The 13738-nt window shown below is 53.9% G+C and overlaps 1 protein-coding gene across 2 annotated transcripts in view; it reads right to left on the reverse strand.

The window, feature by feature from the left end:
- hsd17b8 (hydroxysteroid (17-beta) dehydrogenase 8) overlaps positions 1 to 12269 on the reverse strand; it is a 43625-nt gene extending 31356 nt beyond the window's left edge. For both annotated transcript variants that reach the window (XM_052043816.1, XM_052043815.1), the window contains exons 1-3: positions 12165 to 12269; positions 9449 to 9645; positions 1988 to 2104 (exon numbers count right to left, since the gene is read on the reverse strand). In XM_052043816.1, coding sequence (XP_051899776.1) covers positions 1988 to 2104; positions 9449 to 9645; positions 12165 to 12234 — 384 coding nt within the window. In that variant the 5' untranslated portion in view covers positions 12235 to 12269. The remainder of the gene's footprint in view (positions 1 to 1987; positions 2105 to 9448; positions 9646 to 12164) is intronic.
- Positions 12270 to 13738: the final 1469 nt, after the last annotated feature.

Here is a 13738-nt window from a genome sequence, read left to right on the forward strand (position 1 = left end):
CCACACTCGGGCAAATACTGCCCTGATGTCAAAGGCAGCCACTCTGATCTCACCTCTGTGGTCCAATGTTTGGACCCAGGCTGTGAGGACCCAAAAGATCAAAGTCAAAGTCGAGGTTATTGTCATCTGCACAAGTGCCCGTCTGCACAGGTGCAATGAAAATCTTACACAGCAGCAGGTCCACGTGAAACCCAAATTGGGCATCAGTGAGCAGATTATTGGTAAGTGCTACTGGACAACACTGTCAATGATTCCTTCCCACCATTATTGCTAACGATTAAGGGTAGAATGGGCAGCAGGTTATCTGGATTGGTTTGTCCTTCTTTCTGAGGTGCTACTGTGGCAGCCACGGTAGTGTAGCGGTTAGTGTAATGCTTTACAGCGCCAGCGACCCGGGTTCAATTCCAGCCGCTGTCTGTAAGGAGTTTGTACGTTCTCCCTGTGTGTCTGCGTGGGTTTCCTCCAGGTGCTCCGATTTCCTCCCACATTCCAAATACATATGGGTTAGGAAGTTGTGGGCATGCTGTGTTGGCACCGGAAGCGTGGCGACACTTGCGGGCTGCCCCCAGAACATTATACACAAAGGATGCATTTCACTGTGTGTTTCGATGTACACATGACTAATAAAGATGTCTTATCTTAAATCTTATATCCAGGTAATTCTGCAGAAACAAAGGACTGCAGATGCTGGAATCTACATGAAAAACACAATGATGCCGGAGGAACTCAGCAGGCCGGGCAGCATCCGTGGAGAAAAGCAGACAGTGTCCTGAAGAAGGGTCCTGACCCGAAACGCTGACCGCCTGCTTCTCTCCACGGATGCTGCCTGGCCTGCTGAGTCCCTCCAGCATCACGGTGTTTCTCAGATAATTCTGCACGTTGTCAGGTAGCTGGCGGTGCTGGGTATAGTAACGGAACTGAAGATGCAGCTGGTTCTGGAGCACAGATCTTCAGTCGCACAGCCAGGATGTCTGGGCCCACAGCCTCTGCTGCACACGCTGCTCTCAGCCATGCCCTGAGATCATGTGCAGTGACTTGAATTGGTTTTTGCAGTGGATTCAGGAGCAGCGCCTTTCCCTCTGTTATCAGATTTCTGAACAGTCCATGAACACTACCTCATTGTTCGTTTCCTCTTCCACTATTTATGTTGTAATTTTATAGTTTTTTTACGTCTACTGCTGCTGCCGAACAAGTTTCATGTCATATAAGGACAGCGCTAACCTGATTCTGGTGGGGATCTCAGGAATAAACTGAGACAGATCCTCCGCTCAGCCCTTACGGCTGACCACAGTTACAAGAACACGGAAAACAGGAGCGGGGGGGGGTGGGCCACTCAGCCCCTCAAACCTGCCCCACCATCCAATCTCTCCGCCACCTTGAATACGTCTGATGATTTGGCCCCGCGCAAAGCTCTGGGACAGAGAATTCCAGGCTCGCCACTCTCTGCGAAAAGACATGTTACCGCGTCTCGAGAACTTCAGCTTCGGTACTCCCCCACTGGGCCCCACCATCACTGCAGCCTCAGCAGCTTTGCAAACCCCAGCACGCCCTTCCGTACCCTCACTGAACCAGGGCTGGTCACTTGGTCGGACAGTGATAGAGCAAGGGGACATGCCAGGCAATGAGGTTACACATTGTGCTGCTGGAGACTTCTGCTGATGGTGCCTCCTGGATGCCCAGTTTTGAGCTGCCTGATCCAGCGAGTCCGTCCCATTTAGCACAGCCACAGTACGACCGAGGGTGTCCTCAGGGAATCTTTTTTTCCTCCACTTCCTGTACCAATTAACTTAAATCGTTGCCTCCACTAGTTTCTGACCTCTCTACTCAGCTCAGTTGGGCCTGGAGACTCGTTTGGGAAACATTGCAGCAACACACACTCTGCATCCGAGAGAAGAATCTGTGCCAAGCTCCCTCCCGTCCCGCCGCCCCCTTCCAACTCCCCCAGCAGCGTCTGGTTTCCATCCCCGCATTAGTTAGTGCCACGCACCATCAAATTAACCTTCAGCACTCGGTCGAAAGCTTCAGCCTCCATTTTCAGCAGCAGGTCATCCATGGTGATTCCGGCACAGTTCACGGTGATGCAGGGAGGTCGAGAAAACTTCTCCTGAAAGACAAAAGGACAGTGGCTCAGCCCACAGATCCAACCCACAATGAGCTCAGCCTTCCAGGAAACCCACACAGCGCCTGCTCTGACTGTCCCCCAGTAAGCCCAGTATCGCCAGTAAGCCCAGTTTCCTAAGTTCAATACTATAATCCCAAGCAAACTTGTCACCAAGCTCCGAGACCTGGGACTCAACACCTCCCTCTGCAACTGGATCCTTGACTTTCTAACAAACAGACAGCAATCAGTGAGGATAGGCAGCAATACCTCCGGCACGATTATTCTCAACACTGGTGCCCCACAAGGCTGCGTCCTCAGTCCTCTACTCGACTCCCTATACACTCATGACTGTGTGACCAGATTCTGCTCTAACTCCATCTACAAATTTGCAGATGATACCACCGTAGTGGGCCATATCTGAAACAATGGTGAGTCGGAGTACAGGAAGGAGATAGAGAGCTTAGTGGAATGGTGTCATGACAACAACCTTTCCCTCAATGTCAACAAAGGAGCTGTTGACATTGGTAATGTCAACAATACCAATACCCTGCTCCAAATGTCCACTGCATCAGGAAGGTTTCCTTGCAGCCTCTCCTCACATGGGTCGTCAGTAAGTCTCCCCAGGTACCCAGCTCAATGTAAGACTGCAGGAACCTTTCAACCCCAGCTAGGGATTGTGAAGTATCTCTAGATCTATCCTGCTTTCTCCAGGCACAGCACGGCGAACTCCTCCATTGCAGCTCGTTGTTATTACAACTCAGAACAGTATTTGCGATCATGGCATCAGGCAGTTCCGGTGGTGAGACTGCACCCTACTGCAGCGGCTGGCTCAGACAAACAACTGAATGCTATGCTGTACGTGACGGGTGAACCTTCAGCTGAAGCCAAGGAACCTTACCGGAGCAAACAGTTCAGAGCGCTGCCTGACTGACGTTGAGAACTGGTGACTTGAGCAGAAACAGCAATGTGGGCAACATTCACTGTGAGACACCATCCTGATAAAGATCACAGAGTCACAGAGAGGTACAGCAGGGACACCAGCCACTGAGTCCCCACCAACCATCAACAACCCGTGTACACTCACCCTACATTCATCCTACATTCTCATCAACTCCCCCAGATTCTACCACCCACCTACACACCGGGGGCAATTCACAGTGACCAACTGACTCCCCACCCACACGCCTTTGGGACGTGGGAGGAAACCGGAGCACCCGGGGGGAAACCCACCCGGTCACAGGGAGAACGTGCAAACTCCACACACAGACAGCGCCTGAGGTCAGGATCGAACCCAGGCCCTTGTCGCTGTGAGGCAGCTAGATTCTGTCGGCCAAAGCCAAATAACCCTGTTTGAGTGAACAGACCGGAGCCCCGCTTACGTCACATTCAATGGAGTGGGAGGGAGGGAGGGATTTTTTGGCAGATTTAATGAAAGAGCTGGAATCTTGAACTGAAGCAGTAATTTGGCCCATATTCAGAAACCATCCTGATAAAGGTGTTGAAACCGGCCCCAGAGAATTGTTAAGGGGTTAACTAGCACTTAAAATGCTTGTTAGTACTCACAGAGGAGGCTGCAGGGCACTGTAGTGGGCAGTCTTAACCTAATGCCCTCTGCAAACAGCAGCATCACATCCAAGGAGCTTGGCATCGTCTCTCTGTGCATGAGCCACCCAGCAGTGCACCAACACAGGAGGCCACAGCAGGTGAAACCCCTGCACTGAACCTCCCTACACCGCACCAGGCACATTCCAACTAGTCAGCGGTTTCAGGGTTACCTCAGGATTCTGGTTTAGCACCTTGAGGCAAACTCAAACATTACGGATCAGCAATTAGGATCAGCGTGTTGTTGGCAGAACCACAGATGAGGAGGCGTACAGGAGTGAGATAGATCGGCTGGTTGAGTGGTGTTGCAACTACAACCTCGCACCCAACGTCAGCAAGACCAAGGAATTGATTGTGCACTTCAGGAAGGGGAAGTCGGGAGAACACACACCAGTCCTCATTGAGGGGTCAGCAGTGGAAAGGGCGAGCAGCTTCAAGTTCTTGGGCGTTAACATCTCAGAGGACCTATCCTGGGCACAACACATTGATGCAATCACGAAGGCACGCCAGCAGCTCTACTTCATTGGGAGTTTGAAGAGATTTGATGTGTCACCAAAGACTCTTGCAAATTTCTACAGATGTACAGTGGAGAGCATTCTGACTGGTTGCATCTCTACCTGATACGGAGGCTCCAATGCACAGAATCGCAAGAGGTTGCAGAGGGTTGTAGATTCAGCCAGCTCCATCACAGGCACAACCCTCCCCACCATCGAGGACATCTTCAAGAGGCGGTGTCTCAGGAAGGCGGCATCCATCATTAAGGACCCTCATCACCTGGGGCATGCCCTCTTCACGTTACTACCATCGGGGAGGAGGTACAGGAGCCTGAAGACCCACACTCAATGTTTCAGAAACAGCTTCTTCCCCTCCGCCATCAGATTTCTGAACGGTCCATGAACACTACCTCGTTATTCCTCTTTTGCACTATTTATTTTTGTAACACAGTAATTTTTACGTCTTGCACTGTACTGCTGCCGCAAAACAACACATTTCATGACATACGTCAGTGATAATAAACCTGATTCCGTGTCAAACTAGGCACATAACTACACCTTTGATTACATTTAACTGGGTTGTCTTACTAACAAAGCACCATGTTAATGTGCTTTATTTCTTTAGCTGAATACCCAGGACTACTTTACACTGTCACTTGGCAGAATGACAAAGCTACCCACACCTCTCCAGGTCTCTTTGATAAACGAGATTTAGGACACAGTGACAGCTCAGCAGCCAACCTTGCCCACCCCCCCCCCCCCCCGGTGGCCTGAGGGCATTTAGAATTAACCTGGGTGGAGCAGACAGGAGCAACACGTGGGTCAGACAGGATGGGAATAGTGGGTTCCCAAACCCAAAGGACTTACTCAGAAAAAAATGGAGTCAGGAGGTATACCCACCTGAAGACCCACACCTCAAGGTTCAACAACAGCTTCTTCCCCACTGCCGTCACCTTCCTCAACTGACCCGAAAAATCCCAACACTACCTTGGACTTTATCTCTCTCTCAACTTGCATTGGTGTCGTTATGTTTCTTTTTGTTGTGTAAGTTATGAATAACTTATGTTAAGTTTATCAAAGTCAAGTTTATTGTCCTTTGCACAAGTACATGTGTGCACGGGTGCAATGAAAAACTTACTTGCAGCAGCATCACAGAGCATCAGATAAGCAGCATTCACAAGAAAAACATAAATTAAACACAAATTATGCACAATTTTGTTTTACAAGAAAGAGCAAAATTAGAATTTTAAAAAGTCAATTTTAATGCAAAGTGATCATAGTGTTGCTATACAGTAGTGATTAGGTGTTTTGGCAGTTGGTTCAAGAACCAAATGGTTGAAGGGAAGTAGCTGTTCTTGAACCTGTTAATTTATGTTTGTAACGTACAATACTGCTGCTGCAAAAGGCTAATCTACACGGCATTTACACCCTGTGGACGTGTGCCCGTGACAATGAACTTGACCACTCATTCATCCTGCAACTCCCATTCAGTGTGATAAGACCATTCAGTGGCACATCCCCCCCATTGCTTGATGCCCCTCACAAAAGGTCCAGCAATCAGCCATAAGCATTTCAACTGACCAGCAACCACCCACAGCCTTTTGCTGTAGGTTTCCACGAGACCGCAAACGTGAAAGTATACTTCCTAGTTGAGCCCTAGGTTCTTTAAACCTTTCCTAAAGCTATGTTCCAAGAGTTCTCTTTCGAAGACAGTTACTTGGACATTAATCCCCAATCACTAGCACTAAAAATGTATAGGGGGGTGGAATAAATTTTGGGAACACAGTACAATGTGCTGACTCAGTGGTGATGCTGCTAACCAGGGATGAATAACTCAGCACATAAGTAAGTGTTTGATTAAGACTGGTGGTCAAACTCCATGTATGTGCAAGGTTAAAGGAGTGAGGTTTGCTTTTTATCTTAAGGGTTGTTCAGATGATTTCAAGATTGGAAGGCAATTGACCAAACCATTAAAGACTGTGGTCAACTGTAAATACAAGCAGAAGAGGTTAACTTCAGACTGAACTCTTTCCAAACCACCAGTGGACAGAGAGCTGGAAATTACGGTTAGTGGAGGGCTGGAACCAACAGATCATCACTGGTATCCATGCGACCACGTAGAGAATGCCCAGGTATGTCCTGAGCATAATTAGTTAATTAGTGACCGATCAACATACTCTCAATTCATCAGCAAAGTGACGGAAGCTGTTGCTAACAGTGGTGTCAAGTGGCACTTATTCTCCAGTAACCTGCCTGCTGATGCCCAGGCTGGGTTTCACCAGGACCACTTCGCTCCAGACCTCACAGCCTTGGTCCGAGTGTCCACCAAAGAGCCAAACTCTGGAGGTCAGATGAGACTAACTGCCCTTGGCAGCAATGGACCAAGTGTGACATCAAGGAGCCCTGAAAGTCAATGGGGATCAAAGGAAAAATAGCCCAGTATCACAGAGTGATAGAGCACAGAAACAGGCCATTCAGCCCAATTCATCCTAGCCTTCCTGAGCTAGTCCCATGTACCTATATCCCTCCGTCTTTCCTTTCCACGTACCCGTCCAAATGTCTTTTGAACATTATAACTGTACCCCCCTCTACCACTTCCTCTGGCAGCTCGTTCCACACACCCACCACCCTCTGGGTGAAAAAGCTCTCTCGCAGGTCCCCTTTAAGTCTTTCCCCTCTCACCTTAAACCTACGGCTTCTAGTTTTAGACTCCCCTATCCTGGAAAAAGGATTGTGACCATTCACCTTACCCATGCCCCTCATGATTTTATAAACCTGCATGAGGTCACCCCTCAGCCTCCTACGCTCCAGGGAAACAGTCCCAGCCTGTCCGCTCGCGCCCTGTGACTACGGCCCTCCAGTCCCAGTAACATCCTTGTGAACCTTTACTGCACTCCCTCCAGCTAAATCGCTCCACTTGCCTGGAGGAGTCCGGCTCCGATGACACTTGAGAAGCTGAACACCACCCAGGTCCGAGCAGCCCACTTGAACGGCAGCCCAGCAACCACCCTGAGCATCGAGTCCCGCCACAGTGGCTGCGCTACACAACGTTCACAGACCGCAGTCACCGATCATCCCCAGGTTACGAACGCCCGACTCATGAACAGCCTATGGATACAGGTAAGTGTTTGGGGGACCGCCGGATGGACTTGCTGGCTGCGGCGGAGCTACTGGCACCTTCTGCCATGTGAGAACTCAAGTTCACGGCAACATCTGAACGGTCAAGTTAACGTCCTGGTTGAACGACACGTTGACCTCATTCAGCCAATGTTTTTATTTAAGTACGCTGCCTGGCGGCCACGTTTCCAACTTGCAAGCTGTTTGAGCTACAGACAGTTCTCAGGAACAAAACCCTGTCGTAACCTGGGGAGGACCTTGTATTGTGGAGGGTCGCGGCTGTCACGTGACAGCACTGGCCCTACCTGGTCGGAAGACACACCACTGCCAATCAAGGTTTGGCCCCGCCCCACCCATCAGCGCACACCTGACCATTAGCCTATTTAAATTACCAGGGCTGGACCCCCCAGCCCTCCAGCACTAAAGAGTGCCACATGTGCTCGACTCTGTCTCTTTGTGTCTGCTGCAAGGGATGAACCTGCTCGTTGGTGAGGTGTGCACTGAACATCTTAATTAGTATCCCTGGTAGCATAGAGCCATGCCTGCACTGAGTCAAGGGGTGGTGGGTATCGTATTATTTTTCCTTGATTGTATGTACCCAGTTCGGGGTGGGGGGGGGGGGGGGGGGTGTGTGTGTGTGTGTGTGTGTTGTTCCCGTTACCCTTTTGTAAATAAATCATTTATCTCTAAGACTGTGTTCAGAATCCTTGTCCTTCGAGACCTCGAATCTGTTTCACACTCCGATAGCAGCTCGCAAACCCACAACCTCTACCGCCAGGAAGGACAAGGGCAGCAGGTCCATGGGGACACCACTGGCAGCTACCTCGCCCAGTTGCACACCAAGTGACTGAGAAACATATCCCCAGTCCTGGACCTCCATCCACACTCTGCTAACACCTTCCTTGGCAGCACACTCCCACTCACACACCCAGCCTCTGCCTCCCTTTCCTCCTCCTCTTCCCTGCTACCTTCCCCGCACCACACACCTTCCTACAAGGCTGCTGGACTTCCCCTTGTTCCTGGGAGTGAACATCACCAACAACCCGTCCTGGACAAACCATGTGGACGCCACGGCCAAGAAAGCTCACCAGTGCCTCTACTTCCTCGGGAGGCTAAAGAAATTCGGTTTGTCCCCTTTGAATCTCACCAACTTTTACCGATGCACCACAGAAAGCATCCTATCTGGATGTATCACGGCTTGGTACGGCAACTGCTCTGCCCAGGACCACAAGAAACTGCAGAGAGTTGTGGACACAGCCCAGCGCATCACGGACACCAGCCTCCCCTCTTTGGACTCTGTCTTTACCTCTCGTTGTCTTGGTGAAGCAGCCGGCATAATCAAAGATCCCACCCACCCAGAACATTCTCTCTTCTCTCCTCTTCCATCGGGTACAAGATACAGGAGCCTGAGGGCACGTACCACCAGACTTAAGGACAACTTCTACCCCACTGTGAAAAGACTATTGAACGGTTCCCTTATACAATGAGATGGACTACGACCTATGACCTCATGACCTCACGATCTACCTTGTTGTGACCTTGCACCTTATTGCACTGCACTTTCTCTGTAGCTGTGACACTTTACTCTGTACTGTTATTGTTTTTACCTGTACTACCTCAATGCACTCTGAACTAACTCAATGTAACTGCACTGTGTCATGAATTGACCTGTACGATCGGTTTGCAAGACAAGTTTTTCACGGTACCTCGGTACAAGTGACAATAATAAACCAATACCAATACCAATGGGTGTCCTCACATGGCAGCCCAGCGAACAGAGGATCAGAGCAACTGAATATCGTAGAGTGCCTCCAAAGAGGTGCAGGCAGCGCCCTTCCTGGCAGAGATGTGGCTGTAGCTGGGACATTGATCATCTGGTGTTTGGGCTTGGGGGAGCAGGAAGCCATTTCAACAACAGGTGAAATGTACATCCTTCGGTGTAGCCCCCAGAAGATGAAAGAGATCTGTGCCTCACTAACAATGGAAGGGTTAGAAGTACTGGGAAAATTACAAGACATTGCACACGGACTCCCAGCTGCAGAAGACGTGTGTCATACCTCGTAGTTACGTTAGTTGTATGGCACCTCAGAATAGTTACTGATCGTTTGGTTCCTGAAGCCAGTTGCTGTCTCACCTGCACTGAAGACACAAGACTGTGGACACTCTGAGGGGAGGTCACATCGGTCCGGAACACAGAGTGCTGCTGCCGATCGCAAGGCAGGCTCTTCAGAGTCTCATTAGCCGAGCCTTCATCGATGTCCACCACTGCCACCGTAGCTCCCTCATCGGCGAATCGCTGGCAGACAGCACGCCCGATCCCACTCCCACCGCCTGCACAATACCATACGGCAGAGTTAACGGCACTGTGCCAACCAAAGTAACATGGAGCAACACCTCAAGGACTGCAGTGGTTCGGGAAGGCAGCTCACCGCCACTTTCCCAAGGGGAAGGAGGGACGGCCAGCTAAATACTGGCTCAGCCTACGAAGCGCATATCCCTTGAATGAAAATCCAAGGCCACAGAACACCGGGGAAGTTTACACAGTTGTTCTCAGGGAGAGACCTGAATGAGCAGAAATAGGATAGAAAAGGAGCTCAGAAGGACACAGGTGGGGGAACAGAGCAGAGCAGAGCAGTGCCAATGGGGGAGATGGAGTGTGTGTATTAATGGGATGGATGGAGAGAGAGAGAGATAAAGAGAGAGACAGAGGGAGAGAGAGGGAGAGGGAGAGAGGGAGAGAGAGGGGTAGGCAGGGAGGGAACAGAGGAGCCTGTGTGGGGGAGGACGTAGGGGAGTGTCAGTTGGTTTGGCATGTTCCATCTCCTTGCCTCCCTCCCTCGGTCGTGCCCACTCCTCTCCAGTCACAATCCCGCCTCCCCTCCACCCATCCCACACTACCTTCCCTTTACCCCACAGCCCCATCCCAACTATCACAGTCCCAACCCTCTTCCTGTGCATCCCAATCCCACCTCCTCCCACCCAAGTTCCCCTCTGATTCTCCTCACCACTCTCCGCCCATCCCAGTCCCGCACGCTCCTCCCCTTGGATCCCAGACGCACCAACTATCCCACGTTCCTCTAATAATGAGCTGGTCCCAACCCTCTCTTCCCCACAAACCCTATCTCACCCCAACTCCCCCATGACTGAGCCTGGTCCCAGTCCCACCCTCTGTCACCCAGATCTGAGTCCCGCCCTCCCCAAGGTCCTGCCCTTCTCTTAGCACTTGTGAGGTCAGGGGTCTGAGATCAACCCCTACCTGCCCCCCCACCACTTAGTCTGGGCCCACCCCCCACCTAGGCCCTACAACTCTCTCACTTCCTCCTCTCGTTCCTTCTTCTACCTCTTGAATCTCATCCCTCTGCCCCATTTCACCGTCTCCCCTGTCTTTCCCCTGCCCTCTCCTCCCCGCCCGGGTGTCTCCCAGTCCACTCGTCCCACTCCTCTCCCCCACTCTCAGACCGCCCCTCCCTGCACACCCCTCCCCCTCTCAGACCGCCCCTCCCTGCACCCCTTCCCCTCTCAGACCACCCCCTGCACCCCTCCCCGTCGTCAGACCGCCCCTCCCTGCACCCCTCCCCCACTCAGACCCCCCCGCCCCCCCCCCCCACCCCCCCCCCTCGCCGCCCCTCCCTGCACCCCTCCCCTCTCAGACCACCCCCTGCACCCCTCCCCCTCTCAGACCACCCCCTGCACCCCTCCCCCTCTCAGACCGCCCCTCCCTGCACCCCTCCCCCTCTCAGACCCCCCCTGCACCCCTCCCCCTCTCAGACCGCCCCTCCCTGCACCCTTCCCCCTCTCAGACCGCCCCTCCCTGCACCCCTCCCCCTCTACCACCCCCTGCACCCTCCCCCTCCCCCCCTCCCCTGCACCCTCCCTCTCAGACCGCCCCTCCCTGCACCCCTCCCCCTCCCTCTCACCCCTCTCAGACCGCCCTCCCTGCACCCCTCCCCCCGCCCCCTCCTCAGACCCCCCTGCACCCCTCCCCCTCTCAGACCGCCCTCCCTGCACCCTCCCCCTCTCAGACCGCTCCCTGCACCCTCCCCCTCTCAGACCGCCCTCCCTGCACCCCTCCCCCTCTCAGACCCCCCTGCACCCCTCCCCCTCTCAGACCGCCCCTCCCTGCACCCCTCCCCCTCAGACCGCCCCTCCCTGCACCCCTCCCCCTCTCAGACCCCCCCTGCACCCTCCCCTCTCTCTCACTCAACCGCCCCTCCCTGCACCCCCCCCTCTCAGACCGCCCCTCCTGCACCCCCCCTCTCACCGCCCCTCCCTGCACCCCCCCCCCCTCTCAGACCGCCCCTCCCTGCACCCTTCCCCCTCTCAGACCGCCCTCCCTGCACCTTCCCCCTCTCAACCGCCCCTCCCTGCACCCTCCCCTCTCAGACCACCCCTGCACCCCTCCCCCTCTCACACCCCCCTGCACCCCTCCCCCTCTAGACCGCCCTCCCTGCACCCTCCCCCTGTCAGACCGCCCTCCCTGCACCCCTCCCCCTCTCAGACCGCCCCTCCCTGCACCCCTCCCCCTCTCATACCCTCCTCTCCTCTATCTGGCTCTAGCCCACTCTCGCCCCAGACCCCACCTTCTCTCCAGGCAATCACAGGCTCCTCCCACTTGCCCTCCCCCAGGCCCCGCCCTCTCCGGCGACGCCCACTGCATCAGACCCCGCCCCTGCCCAGGCCCGCCCCTCCCTGACCCCGCCCCTCCCCAGGCCCCGCCCCCCTCAGCCCCCCTCCGGGTGATGGGAGACCCTCCCCGCTCACTCGCCCTTTGCCCCCGGCCTGTCCTTGTCCCGTGTCGCCGGACCCCTCCCGCGGTCCGGTCCGGTCCGCTCCCCCCCGACCCCCCTCACCTGTCACCAGCGCCAGCCGCGAACTGAGCCGGAGCCGCAGCCCCCCGGCGGCCGCCCGCCCCGCGGCCATCAGCACCGTCCCCTCTCCCCGGACCGGACCGGACCGGCGCACCGCGCATGCGCCTCTCCCCACCCTCCGCCAGCAGCGCCGCGGCCGGAGCCGGTGGGCGGCGGAACTGCAGCTTCGTGGCCGTTCAGCCCATCGGCTCCATGCCAGCTACCGCCGCAGCAATCCCATTGGTCCCGTGTCCTGACTCCCCTGTAGCCCTGCAGCCTATTCTCACTCGCACATGCCCAAAAACTGCCTTTTGAATCTAATTTCCCTTAATCCTAACACTACAGCTGCCAATTAATTACCAGCATGAGTTTGAGGTGCAGAAGGAGACAGGAGCAGCGGAGATCAGGACTGAACCCGCGTCTCTGGAGCAAGGAGCCATAAGCACCAACTGCTGCACCTCTGTGCAGTCCAAGTTAGCTGCGGTAGGAAATGGAAAAGGTGTGTCTGATAATTGGTTTATTAAACTGAAGAAAGGTGAGCCTAGAAATTGTTCAATTGGCTTTTCACAACTTTAAAAAGAAATCTTCATGGTCTCCTTTTGGTGGAAGTTCCTAGATCTTCTTTTATGAGATTCTCAGAACGACAATGTCTTTTTTCTCATTCAAGGGATGTGTGCTTCAGAGGCCGAGCCGGCGTCTAATTTCCTGCCCCTACTTGCCCCTGAGAAGGAGGGGGTGAGCTGCCCTCTTGAACCGCTGCAGTCCTTGAGGTGTGGGTGTCCTCACAGTGCTGTTAGGGAGGGAGTTCCAGCACTTTGACCCAGTGTCAGGTTTCCTTGTGTAATTCAGGGCTATGTCAGCTTCAATACAGCCATTTCCCTCACGGCTACAACCTCTGCAGGTTTTTTGTCGGCTCTCACAGAGAGCTACAGCACAGAATAAGGCACACTGAGTCTGCACCGACCAACACCACCCATTTACACCAATCCTACATTAACACCATTTCATATTCTCCTCATTCTCATCAACCCCACCACCCCCCCCACCCCAGATTCTACCATTCACCTACACACTAGGGGCAATTGTCTCCCAACCTGCACACCTTTGGGACGTGGGAGGAGACCGGAGCACCCAGGGGAAACCCATGCGGTCACAGGGAGAATGTGCTGCATACTCCGCACAGACAGCGCCGGACGTCGGGATCAAACCCGGGTCTCTGGAGCTGGGAGGCAGCGACTCTACCCGCTGCGCCACTGGGCTGCCCTTCCTTCGACGTGATTGCTTCCACTTCACTTCTGTGGCTGATGAGGTCAATGTGGGACCCACGGGTAGACCGGGTGGTGCCTAACAGAGGGGACAGGCGGGCAGATGTGCTCCTTCCTGGGTGTCTGTGCACTCCCAGTGCACGGACCCAACGCATTCCGCAGGTTCTTTCACATGGAGTGATAGAATCGTGCAGCTGCGCAGTGCAGAAAGCGGCCATTCAGCCCACTTTGTCCATGCCATGATCCCTAACTATGCTAATCCCATGTTTACGGGCCGACATTTGGTCTGTATCCATCTTCCTCTTTCCAATC

This window comes from Pristis pectinata, chromosome 34 (assembly GCF_009764475.1).
Source record: "Pristis pectinata isolate sPriPec2 chromosome 34, sPriPec2.1.pri, whole genome shotgun sequence".
Lineage (NCBI taxonomy): Eukaryota > Metazoa > Chordata > Chondrichthyes > Rhinopristiformes > Pristidae > Pristis > Pristis pectinata.